Raw genomic sequence first — 14036 nt, 5'->3', positions numbered from 1 at the left:
TTGATATCGATGCTGAATGTATCTTGACATTGAAACAATGACAGAATAATCCTTGTGCGAGCTATAAAACAGTAATGTTGTGGCAGTATTCAAATAATAATCCAAGACAGTTTATCGTAGATAGAATTAACAGTAGTCTTAGTCTCACATGCCAAAATGTGATGCTGATCTGTCTTGAATGTAATCGACGTCATGGCGCTAGATCACAAACTAGGGCGGTGGTTACTGTGTGTCTTCAGGAATTACTTGTAATTGTTTATGTACAAATCCACGTTAAGGAGCAGTTGAATCTACTCTGTAGATTGCAGGTCTACCCGTGGATCTTACGACGTTGGAAATTTTATGTATCGTCACACTCCAAATAGAATCAGTTGATCTTTTGTACCCCTTCAGCTTCACCAGGTTCATATAAATATCTTACACATTACCTAGTACTGGTTGTTTTGAGAAGGAGTCATGTCATTGTAGTGGTATATGCTTGCTTTTGTTTTTGTGATCGCATTAATGGGTCTCACTTGGTTTCAAATCTTTCTTTTAATATCATAAAAGCATATCATTTTACAATTCAATAAAAAATCCAACTGGCCACACGGACTGGCTACTTGCTGTGTAATGGTGAAATTTTTGTAAATAATTTCACAGTACATTATGTCGTGGTCAGTTTAGACTGACGTATAGGCTATGCTTACAATAAACTGATGACTACGAGGGACAGGATATATTTTGTTTGGGGCATGAATTAAATTTCAATTAGAACCCTTTCGATAACGGCCAGACAGTTGGAAGTGGCCAATGTGAACATAGGCGACAAATACCGGAAAATGACAGAGTTGAGATAAACCAGGGAAAAATGTTGGGAAATCATGGACCATTTGAAATAGGTATCAAAAATGATATTTTCCAGAATAGTTATTAATAAATGCGGACTAGAAGGATTATTCCGATTTCTATGGGTGGCTTAATTTTTTGCGGTTAGAGAAAGTATTCTGAATGACTAAGTTAAACGAGGGTGCATGTATTCCCTCGCGAAATTAACCAGTCTAAGTTCTGAGGAAAGCCAGAAGTTAGCTGCGAGGAAAATTAATGAGCAGTTTGTCTCGTTAAATAAACTGTCGAATTGACAGGGGGTCTGGAAATTAGAGAGACCATGAACTCGAGAAGAGACAGGGGATTCTCTGATGATACGCGAGGGGAAAGGGGACTCGAGAAGGTAAGGTACAAAGGAAATAGCTCCATACCTGTACTGCAAAGTAGAAAAGCGAACAGTGTTTATGATTCAAAGAGCCCAGAGAGAGAGAGAGAGAGAGAGAGAGAGAGAGAGAGAGAGAGAAGGGAAGCAGGGAGAGAGAAAGAAAAGAACTAAGTCAACGCAGACCTACGACCTATAAACCAATTGTGATTTGGGAAAGACCGGAAGCGGCCAAGTAAAGCTGTCATGTCGGCAATTTGAGTTCGATTAGTCTCTTGATTATATGATGAAATTTGTTTTATCGGTATATCAGAACGGCTAATTGAATTTCGCGTAAACTTTGTAATTGTTTCTAAGAGAACGTGAGTCATTAAAAATGTCATGTCCAATTTAATTTTGTTATGTAATTGAGCAAATATTGTATTTTACATACGGGTGCTCGTGTTGTTCTATTCTATATATCTGTTCAGATCTCTGTTATTACATCCATGACATTCATATTTTATTTTATTGTTTATTCGATCCGGGCAATAACACCGTGGTCGATCATCTTTTAGATAACGATATCCAAACACCATAAGGAGTCGGAATCTCACATCAACCCACCTACTGACATTATTTGCCTCGGTTCGTCGTGACATTGGCTGATATCGGACTGGCCGGCTGGTAGCAATTTCTCACGGTGCTTTGCAAAGCCATTATTTACACACCCCGAAAGCACATACAGCAAGATCAATGTCAAGTTACGTAGATATTTTGGACGAGGTCAACCTAAAGGTGTGATCCAATATACATCGGATTTAATGCCGTGCGCTGTAATGTCACAATGAGAGGAGCATGTTTTTTTATTCTTTATTTGACGTCTTCTACATATCATCAACGATCCCGTAACCCAAGAGCTCGTTAGGGCACCACAATTGACTTTACAACCGATTCTCCTCATCTGTCCATGTTCGCTACTGCCCTTTGGGAATCTCCAAACCACACATCTGTCCACTCTTTAATGTTGTCTTCCCACCTCTTTTTCTGTCTGCCTCTTCATCTGCACACACACACACAGTGCCTTGCAAGATTGTTTTTACCAGTCCAGATGATCTTGAGACATGACCGTACCACTTCGGGTTACGTTTTTTCACAGTGGTCAAGAAGTCTTCGTACGGTCCGATGGCTCGTTGGATCCTGCCGTGGACCTCTTTGTTGGTTACATGGTCAATGTAAGAGATGCCCAATACCTTGCGGTAGCATCTCCTTTCGAAGGTTTGAATCCTTCTTTGCAGCTCTGATGTGAGCGTCCATGTTTCACATGCATACAGAAATATAGATATGACAATCGAGCACACCAGCTTTATTTTGGAACCAAAAAAATGTTGGTGTCTTTTCATATTGGTCCCAACCTTGTTATTTCTGCTGTGGTCTGGGCAATCCAGCAAAGTAATTCTGGTATGAAGGCCTCGTCTTTGATATTGATCCGAAGTAGTTGAAGACTGAGACAATTTGCAGCTTCTGTCCACTGACCTTTATCTTCTTCACTCATACCATTGGTGTCGTTTGTCATCAGTTCTTTTTCGGCGCTAATATCCACACCGTATGTTGAGGACGCTCTGACGATGCGCTCAAACTAGTCAGACAATTCTCTGTCATCTCCAGCTAAACCATCAACATCATCTGCGAAGCGTAGGTTGGTATTGTTCTTCTTTCAATACAGACAGTGCTCTTGTGGTCTTTCAAGGTATCTTCTGTGATTCTTTCCTGGAAAATGTTGAAGAGTGTAGGTGACAGTATATACCCCTGTCTGACTTCAACTGTTCTTTGGAACCAATCTCCTCTGCCACCACTAATGAGGACAGCACTGGTGGCTTTGTCATCGATGTTCCAAACAACCCGTACCAAGTCGTCTGAGCTGATGTTTTACTTTCTTACGGTTGCTCATAACGCCGCATGCCATACCCTATCAAAGGCCTTCTTGAAATCTATGACATAGTGTTGAAGGTATTTCTCGCAAAGGAGTCTGAGACTGAACATTTGTTCTGTGGTGCTCCTTCCTGCTCTTCAGCAATAATATTATCTACTTGGGGCTTTAGTCTGTTGAGAATTATCTTCAGCATGACTTTGCTTGGGTGGCTGATTAGACTGATATTTCTTAAGTTTTTACATAGCTGTAGGTTTCCTTTCTTGGGGAGCACTATGGCCAAAGATTAAGTTCACGTGGTGGGCCATTCTCTTGTCTGCCATATCTTGTTGCAGATTGTTGTTAGGGCTATGACTATCTCTTCTCCTGCTTCTTGAATGAACTCTGCTGGTATGTTGTCAACACCAGGTGACTTTCCTTTCTTTAATGACCTAACTGCAATTCTACTTCCTCGCCATGAATGGAGTTGTCATCAATTTCTTCTACTTGAGGGCAATTTAGTACTACTTGTTCTCCTTGGGTCTTCTGATTGTACAGTTCTGAGCACTATTCTGTCTATCGCTTGAAGAGCTCTTAATGTATTGTGTGGCATTTTCCTGATTTATCTTGGGTGGCGATAGTTTTCCCATGTTTATGGGTTGTGATATTTTTCAACAGCTGATATGCAACGTTTCTGCTCAGTCCGTCTTCGATTTTACAGCACTGTCTTTCTATCCAGGATTCCTTTGCCTTTTACGTGATTTTCCTGATCATGTTGTTTATCTCTGTATTTTCTATCTTCTTCGTGATATCTTTCTCCCTTTTTATTCAGTTCTCTTCTTTTCTCACATAGTTCAAGGACATATGTTGTGACCAAATGTTTCTTTGTTCGATGATATTTGGCAATGATCTCACTGGCTGTGCTAGTCACAGCTGTTTTGAATGTGTTTGTTAAGATACGTTGGTGTCTTGGTTGTCCAAAGTTATCAGAGGTGCAAATTTACAACCTAACGTTGCTCGGAAGGCTTCTGCGACATTAAAATCTTTCAATATTTCAAGGTCAAACCAGGTTATTGGTTGGTTATGTTTTTTGATCATTTTCAGGTGGAGGCGAAATGTTGTCATTAATAAAGTCTGATCACTTCCAATATCTGAACCTGGGAAACTTCGTGCTCTGGCCACATTCAGTCCTGTGCGGAATCGTCTTTTCATCAACATCTAGCCAGTCTGGTTGTGATGTTGTCCATCTGGAATGTGCCAGGTCCATTTTCTAGATGTTGTGAGGGCGGAACGTGTTGGCCAGCACACGATTGTTGTAGGCAGCAAACTCCAAGAGCCTGGGTCCTCTTTCTTTTGTTTCTGCATTTTGCAGAAGGGTCCACATGTGCTTTGTGCTTTGCAAGTTTTTCTGTGAATCAACTCCCACCTTTGCATTCTCCTTGTACGAACAGAATGTCCTTATTTTGTGGGTTGTCAATGACATATTGCAGTTTGATTATAAAAAATATCCAGTTCGTTGTCATCATAGTTAGATGTGGGTGCATATGCCTAAATGATTGTGATGTTGAATGGAGTCTCTCTAATATGGATGGTAATAAACCTGCTTGAGATTGGGCAACAACCCATAATGCTGTTCACAATGCCCTTGGGGACAAGACATTCAATGCTATGACCGTGCTTGTCCTCTCTTCCGCCGAAGAAGTGCTTATGCCCTTCATCTGTTGTTATTTCACCAAAGTTTATCCAGCGCACTTCGCAGAGAGCAATACTGTTCCAGTCGTACCTCTTCAACTCATGTGTAAGTTCTTTCAACTTTCCCATAGTCCTCGGTGTTCTAACGTTCCATGTACCGATGATGATGTTGTCTCTTCCACGGATGTTGGTAGTGGGAGCCCCACTAGAATACTTGTCGCCTCCGTCCTGGTGTCCAGCAGGCGCGGTCATTGTTGACTCGGGCTGCGACTGATCCGGTATGGAAGGATTGCTAGTTGTCTTGATGCGGCGTGTCAAGGGCAAGATGCAGCCTGGCGGTGCCCACCCCTCTCTAGACTGGATGACCACAGCCGAAGTCCACCGATATGGTGTGATATGCCCTGGTCTTGAGCACATGGTCGTTGAACTAATCTTGGAACCCTTCCGCACTGGTCTTTGACTTCATCGAGCAGAACGTCCGCCCAGTATTGTTGTGCTATCATCACACTATTTTACCTATAGTTGGGAGACTCTTGGTGGCGGGAGCGTCCTATTTCATCATGTACGGATCCAAATTTTATAATAATATTTAACATCAGAGAATTATACTTTTGCTCTAAAGCACATTATTTTCCCCTAGTGAGTGTAAACTTGAATTTTCTTCTTGTGTGATATAGAAATGTACAGAATTTGTGACAGATTGTAATTAATTATGTTGTATTTTCACCAACCTGGCAGATCATCAGGTCAAATTTTTAGGATAAAATGTACAGTAGTTATTTTTTGTACATACACCGATGCAGCGGTGAGAATGTGAAATCAAAGACTAGAATGGTATTAATGATTTAGATTTCCTTTGGATCTCTTTTAAACAAATACAACTCTAATTCTTTATAATATTTAACTATTAAGACAGCTGCTCTTTTGTAACAATTTATTCACATTTTGACAAATCCTATTCGAGGACTGTATTCTCCTCTAAGGGACAAATTCTGCTTATGACGTCATGACGTAGCTCACATGGTCCATTATGAACGTAAATTGCACAATAACATTGAAAACGGTGACATTTTAAGCTCACACAGCTTTCTTCACGTTGTGCTAGGGCTTGATGTAAGCCAGACGATCCAGTACAGCTATTTTCGTCGTTAACTTTTGAATATTATTCAGCATATATGTCATATTGAGCACTTAAAACCCCCACATACGGAACAACGTGAAAGGTGAACCAACTTCCTTTGGTGGGATAGGAATTACGTTGAAGCTACAATATGGCATCAAACGGAGTGGACGGTGAATCTAACGCTGACAGAAATGTAGAGATCTGGAAGATAAAAAAACTCATAAAGAGTTTAGAAGCAGCTCGAGGGTAAGAGTGCCGCAAGCGTTTTGGTTTTTATTCTTATTTTTTTTAAAAAGTTTTTACATTGAGCAAACTTGAACCTTAGGACCCCGATTAGTGTCAGGGCTCGATGCCATAAGTTATTAACCCAAAAAAAATTTATTTATTTATTTTTTCATCAGCATCGATATATGTTCTGCTTTGGAGGGATTGGGGGGGGGGTGCGTTTATATAACCGTCAAACCCCTTGGTGGATTCAGACTTTGCCAGGGAGTACAGAGTATGTAAGCTTTACATGTACACTCTGCTTAACATTATATCACTCAACATTGTTTTGTGTTTACCTTGTGAAATCATTTAGACCTTGTTCACTATAAGCTTTGATTCATTTTTACGTTGATCAATCCCATGCTTAGCTGTACATCCTAGTTTGTTTGTCCCCCCTCCCAATGATTTCAATAATGAAAACGGTTAATGTGATAAAAAGTGCACAGAACTAAGTCAATTGAATCATTGATTTATAATTTCTAACCGACTGTGACCAGACTGGCACAGATACTGGTATACTTTCCATACAAACATGGTGCCATATTGCGTACACTGTGGGCTAGTTTATTTCCATCAGACAAATTTTGACGTAGTTCAGCATGTTTGGTAACTGTCTGATAATTCCGTTAATTACATACCATTAAGAGTTTGTATACAAATTAAAGAATCATTGTCTTTTAATCAGTTTGCCAAGAAAACTAACACTAATGTAGCAAACATATTTGTAATGACACTGACTCAGTGGATTAAAATCAGCATCTGCTTTTCATGGGTATCTGGTTCGAATAAACACAATACACCAAATCCACTTAAAACACTGATAATTAATCATACCAGTTTTGTTTTGTCTGGTGTGTTTTAATTTGCTGATAATTTGGTTGCTTAGTCCAGAATGCAGTCAAATTGTATTAGAATGTGTACACATAGAACAGTTTCCATGACCCAGTAGATGTGATACATGATGTAAATTTACACATGAAAAAGGGCATGAATGACCAGATAAAATAAGATAAAATGATTAAGACATGAAAATATTGACGTTTCTGATTTAGCTGTCTTTAAAGTTTGAAAATAGCACTTCTAGCGGACTAGTGACTTCAAAAAATTTACTTGCCCATCTTGAAAGATGAATAGTTTTTGGGATGTCATGCTATGGGATTTTGTCAGCCCTGCTTATAATTTTGTATCTTTTCCTCTGACTTCTTTTGTATAATCTTTAGTTTTGTCATTATTATGCATTTAGTGATTATCCATATTTCTAGTAGTTTATGATTGTTCTTTTTTAAATGTTTAGCTACATGTGCATGGACAACAATGACAGAAATTTTATAATGGCTTATGTTTTTTTGGAAATTTAAAAGGGATGTGGGCAACAATGATAAAATCTTAATGGTATGCGTTTTTACGAAATTCGAATAGGGTGTGAACAACAAAGACAGAAATTTTTAATGGCATCTGTTATTACAAAAATTAAAAGAGGATTATCTACATTTCAAGATGAGAGAGTGAATTGTAAATGAGCTTGTTTGATTATGAAATTACTTGTACATACCTTAAAGTTATTGGTTAATAAAGGCAAATACTCTTGACATCTTAATGCACTAGTTTTGTAATAATGGTTTCAGTTGAATGTAAAGTGCTAGCTTTTCTTTAGAAACCAGATAATTGTCAATTAAGAAATTTGTTAGTGAAGTTATGGGGATGATTCCACTATACATGTAGTAAGGGATGATTCCTATATGTTAATCAGGGCAGCCAGGTAGCCTGTACTTACACTGTTGGCTACATAATTTTATTTGAAGTATAATTAGTTAGAAAGTTAGTCAGTCTTTCAGGGCTTAACTTTTCCCTCATTGCTTTCATACTTGTTACTTGGTTGGAACTCTAATTTTAACTTTTTACATACCAGAAATCATTGCTTGCATTGCTTTTAAGTGTCTTTAATTGTAACAACTCAGGACCCTAATATTTAGACCAAATGACCTCTTCGGCTGACCATTCTGGTGGCCCATGTGGTTAGAGTGGATGCAGGAGATCACAGGTTCAAACCCCAACCAAGTCATACTAAGAGCCTTTTTAAAATGGTAAGTGCAGCTACTTTGCCAGGTTCTCAGCATTTAAAGGTTAGTGTTAGGACTGGTTGGTCTGGTGTTGGGATAATGTGGCTGGGTTGGACATGATGCCCCAGTGCTAGACATAACAATAAACTGCCACACTACAAACATCACAGCATCCATGATTTCTATAACAGAATGATTATTTTATGACATGCAATCTTGATCAAAACTTGTATCACTTTTTATTAGGGTTCTTTATATGATTTTGAAAGTTGCAGTCCATAACTATTTTTTTTTTTAAATGCAGTCCCAGCCCGAAAAATAGGAGTCCAAATAATGATACCTCTTGCATTAATTCATAGCATGATGCATGGATTGTTGGTTGCCAGGGAACAGTTGCTGATGCTCTTGCTGCTTAGTTGTTAAATGAAAACTTTGGCAAATGAAAATAGCGATAATTGTGATTATAATGTTACAACTATAACAACACTCAGTGGCTTTACCATGCCAATCTTTTTTTTTCTGTATGAATTTATTTAATTAGCTTAATTCCTTTTCAGTCCTCTGAAAGAAGAAAAAATGATCATATTCCATTGACTTTTTTCAATCCATCTATAAGCATCACAGGCTACTACATTACATTTTTTAAACTTTGTGATTGATCTCTCACTGAGATTACACCATGTATTTTTAGCCTTTATATGAATATGGTGTATTGTTTTTAATTCTAACCAACAGGAGTACCTACATTACAGTACTGCAGTTACAAATGTTAATCAGCTGCCACTTGAACAAGCTATTTTTTTGTAGTTTTATAAACTTTAGCCATTGTCCAAACTCAGCAGATTCATATTTTGAAATAACCCTAAAACATATTAGTAAACATGAGGTTACATGTCTAGAAGTCATTGATTATCAGGTTTGAATAAAAGAATAGTGATGTGAGGACACCTGAACTTGTACTGCATGTACATTATAGGGTTTGTGTCAAAATGGTTTTGTAAATGCATTATACTTTTTTAATTTTCTTGCAGTTTTCAAGAGTAAAAAAAAAGTAAACTGCTAGTTTAAGTGGTAGTTGAATATATATATATATATATATATATATATATATATATATATATATATATATATATATATTGACCTATTTGTTATCACAGTACTGTATGGAAATAAGTCTGAGTGCATAAAGCTAACAATTGTTTTCTCATTTTGCAGCCCATGGGAATGGCCTGTTTCGTGATTCATACTACCATTCTGTTTCTTTGATCTGTTTTCTAATCAAAACTGGATGAATTATTAACTATTTTGTTTGGCAGTCATGCAAGAATCAGGCTTGTTTGCCACCTCATGCTCAGCACCAAAGTAATTATGTATTGCCGTCAGAAAATGATAATTGAAAATGAAGGTATACCTACCTGTACATGACAGAAATGGCTCAGATGATTATCATAGGAGTCCATATTCTGCTATTGTCCGAGCATAAAAATAAATTCCAAAATCTTGGTAATAATTTTTAGATACCATATACAAAAATATGCAAGTATTCTGAATATCGTTGAGGGATTTAAAATATGGATTCAAAGTGCGCTAAGTGATGTTTATCACAGAGTTATGTCAAAGCATAAATGCGTACGATAATTTGTTTCAACGATCATTATGCATTAGCAGTTGACTCAAATGTGTCTATATCTCCTTGTCTACTAAGATCAAACCTATGCAGCTTCACCCAAATACATTTATGAGGACTTCACCATTCTTTGATAACCTGCACTCCCAGTATGATTGACAATTGCTCTGTAGAAACCGATGAAATATAAGTTTGCCAACATGTGTACTGTAGAAACCGCTGTTAAAATTTTCATGTGTCGCAGTGAACCTTGTTTCAGTTATTTTCTCACAGCAGAAATACATTTTAAACTTCTTGATCACATTTTCACTTAAAATCTTGCATCTTTCAATCATGCCATTCCTTGTTTGTATGCAGGTATAGGCAAGTTATGTGCCAGTAATGCCAAGCAAATAAAGGGGGGGGGGAATTCAATAAAAAATCAAATCTGCCATAGATAAATGACAAAACATGAGAATTGCCTCAAGTGTAAAGTTGTCGTTTTTATATTGGTTGTTAAATTTGTGATTGATACACTGTTGATAACTATATAACAAATGTATGAAACAAGAAAAACTTCTTGGGCCATATGCATGTGGGTACTCATTGTCCATGTACATGTGGTATTAGACTTAATGTAATTTTACATTTTAATCAAGAGGCCCCAGGTAGCTGGATGGTCTAAGGCACATATCTTTACAGATCAGTGTCACTTTGGCATCTCACCTCTATCCATCTTGGTTTTAGTCGCTGACTAAGTCAACGCGGTATGTGAGAAAGCTTGCCAGTAGCGTTCCATGGCTCATTGGTTTATCGCAGGGTTTTCCCAAGTTCTTCTGCCACCTGATATTTTGGCTGCCATGTGTAACCTATACTATGATGAAAAATGGCACATGTCTAAAACATTTTTATCATTCTTGCCTTGGAAGAAGTTCTAAATAGCAATCACATTGACGTTCTTTCATGACTCCATAAACACTTTAAATTAATATCAGTGTTACTGGTACTTTCCTTTTATTTCAGCACCATTTGTCCCATCATTTTGGATTTGGATTGTATATGTAGGATTGGTATGCATACATCTTTATTTAGCTTTACAAATACACAGCTTATAAAAGCATGGGGTTCGGCTTGATGTGCACACCCTAGCCAGCATCTTGTATTTTTTTTAAGTTGTTAATTTTTTCTTTCTTAAAATCATAGGAATGGTACCAGTATGATTTCTCTGATCATTCCACCTAAAGACCAGATTTCCAGGGTAGCCAAGATGTTGGCAGATGAGTTTGGTACAGCCTCCAACATCAAAAGCAGAGTGAACAGGCTGTCTGTATTGGGTGCAATTACATCTGTGCAACAGAGACTAAAATTATATAATAAAGGTAAGAATGTTTTTGTAAGTGAGACCTGTGTCTGTTCTTATAACATTTCACTGCTTTGTGCACTTTTTTTATGCCTCGCCACAAATGTTGCATAGGTATTTGGGTTACTTTAGTCTGTCCATCAGACCAGCATAGCTGCCAACCCTCGTGATTTTGGCATGAATTTCATGACTTTTTCACGGATTCACGCCACGTGCACAAAAATATGAGTTCCCCAATTCTCATTTATTTTAAATCTTTAATAAAATAACCGCTTTCATGTTAAGCGCTAGTCATGATATTGGCAGTTGCTGAAACGGTCCAGTACTGCTAGTCACGATATTAGTGAAACTATAGCTGATTGCTACAGTTGGCTCGGGCATTTTAGCGGATTTTAATTGGTGTGTGTAATAGTAGTTTTACAAATGCTTTTGAGAGAAACTGGGGCCTAACCGGAATTTTGCTCTGCACATGTGCCACAAACACTAAATTGAATTACCATTCGGCACCACATCTTGAAAATGTCTTCACCAACAAGGAAAAAGAAATCTATTGCTCAGAAAGTGAAGCTTAGTTTGGAATATACAAAAAATTGGCTGTGCATTCTGCCATCAAACATCGATATACATCGTGATTTTTGCACGCAGTGTGCCACAAATTTTAGCATTGGGCTTGGTGCCAGAGATGATGTGAGGAAGCATGTTAGTAGTAAAAAGCACATAGAGGTTGGGAAAATTAAGAACTCACAGCAGATTTCAGCTCTTGACGGAAGACCTGCAAGCTACCAACGCCGAAGCATGGTTTGTGAGTTTTCTTGTTGAACACAATCTACCTTTATCAGTTGGCGACCATGCTGAACATTTGTTCCAACAAATTTTCATGAATTTGTGTCAAAATTCACCCATTTTTATCCCTATTTTCACTAATTGCGAGCCTGGAGGGTTAGCAGCTGGTCACCAGTTTTTTTATATTTTTGTTTGGCTATGGCCAGTCTGTGGAATAGCTAATGGTTAGACTTGGTTAAATAGGCAAGAAGCCAGCATGACCAGTCAAGTTAATCCTTTTTTGATGTGATGACTTGAATAAACTGATGTTCTGTTGAATGTGTATGTAAGCAATTGCATTTGTTGACAAAGAAACAATGCCCTTGTTGTTTTAACTGCTTAAATTGGTGACAGTATACAACTCATGAAAGTAATCAAAGGCTTGTGAGATTTTGAGTTGAAATTTACCACTTCTGTCTGGAACACCATGAGGCTTTGTGACTACGTTATCTCCATTGATTTTCAGGAAGGGTACCTTCACATCCTATCAGCCCTCCACACAGAAAATAGCTCTTTCTTTGTCTTGCCTCTGTCTTCAGAGATTTTACTAGGATGATGAGGGGTAGTTGTAGTTCATCCATCTTTATTTTGATGGCTGGTTGATGCACAGGGAGAGTTCATGTTCCTCCAGACAAGACTGGTCTATCCCTCATAATGGTTCCTCTGGAAAAGACCTTATTATTGGCTTGCCTTTAGCTCATTCCTTCTTCTGTGGACTCCAAACTTGGCTGCAGACTTGATTCCACTACGGAGATCTTACTCTGTTTCTGGCCCTTGGAGACCACATGAACCTTCTGTTAGCTCGTATTCCCCAGGGATCCAATTTCCATCACCATTTTTTTTTTGGGGGAGGGGGTGCTAAATATGCACTGGTATCTGACCAAAGTTCCAATTTATACCCTAAACCCTGCACCCTTCTGTTAAGAATTGTATCAGATTTTGGATGGGGTGGTCAGTGGGAACCAGTGTATATAGTTCTGAAGAGATTATGGGTCTGGGGAAGAAACAACCCTTCACATAAAAACTTGGAATTATGGACTGTTGTTCTAGGCATACATTGGTGTGTTGGCCGCATGATGAATCCTGTTATTATGATCACCTCAGGCACCTCAGGCATCAGGTTGGTAAACATGCAAGAGGGGCCCCAGGTGGCTGCATTGTCAAAGACGCTCACCTTTACCAGTCACTCATACATCTTACCTCTGTTTGAGTTAAGGTCTTTTCTCAACCAACGTGGGTATTGGGAAAGCTTGCCAGTAGCTTCCTGTGGGTTTTGAGGCTTATTTTTGCCTTCTCAGGTTCTTTCTCGACCAGATGTTCTGGTTGCTGTGTATAGCTTTATCATGTGTTGACAAATGTATTAAACCCCACATAAGATGCCCACCACTTGCATGAATAGTGGCATTGACATGGTGGTGTTGTCACTAAAACACTTCTGACCACTAACATATCCACATTTCTTTGAGTTTTTCAAACCAGTCCTGATTGAAATTTTTTGTACAATGAACACTGTGACAACATATAGCAGTAAACACCTTGAACGAGGCCACTTAAATGTTTTGTTATATATAAAAAATATTAAAGATATAACCATATCCAGTACATTGGCACATCTTGATATTGTCTGTGACAAGATATTGGTTCAGGGTCAAAGATTCTGTTTAAGACTTAACATATATTCTTCTGAACATGTTAGCTAAAACAATTTCTTTTTCTTTACCAAATTTGTTATGCTAGAGCTTCTCGTGAATATCATTTTCAATACTTGGCATTTGAAAAGAAGACATACTTGGAGTCTGGAAATTCATTTATGAACCAGTAGACTTTGTTGAACAATAACCTGGCAGAAATAACAGCCAACAGACCTGTAAGAAGACAGTTCAAAATATTCTGCATCAGTGTTATGATGCACGTGATAAACTTAAGCCATTAAAATCAGGTTGTTAGACTGGAGTGTAAGATGTATGTTTGACTGATAGAAGCTAAAATTGAATTATTACAGGCAGTGGATTGTTTTCTGCCTCTGCTG

General features: G+C 38.1%; 1 protein-coding gene across 1 annotated transcript in view; it reads left to right on the top strand.

The window, feature by feature from the left end:
• Window positions 1-5755: 5755 nt before the first annotated feature.
• Window positions 5756-14036, top strand: part of LOC149794619 (eukaryotic peptide chain release factor subunit 1) — a 43689-nt gene continuing 35408 nt past the window's right edge. Inside the window, exons 1-2 of the mRNA XM_089964230.1 lie at window positions 5756-6138; window positions 11029-11204. Coding sequence (XP_089820356.1) covers window positions 6041-6138; window positions 11029-11204 — 274 coding nt within the window. The 5' untranslated portion in view covers window positions 5756-6040. The remainder of the gene's footprint in view (window positions 6139-11028; window positions 11205-14036) is intronic.

The sequence above is a fragment of the Sinohyriopsis cumingii genome, chromosome 7 (assembly GCF_028554795.1).
Source record: "Sinohyriopsis cumingii isolate HCF-2022 chromosome 7, ASM2855479v2, whole genome shotgun sequence".
In the NCBI taxonomy this organism is placed as follows: Eukaryota; Metazoa; Mollusca; class Bivalvia; order Unionida; family Unionidae; genus Sinohyriopsis; species Sinohyriopsis cumingii.
The sequence above is the reverse complement of the archived record's forward strand: the minus strand, read 5'-3'. Positions and strand labels throughout refer to the sequence as shown.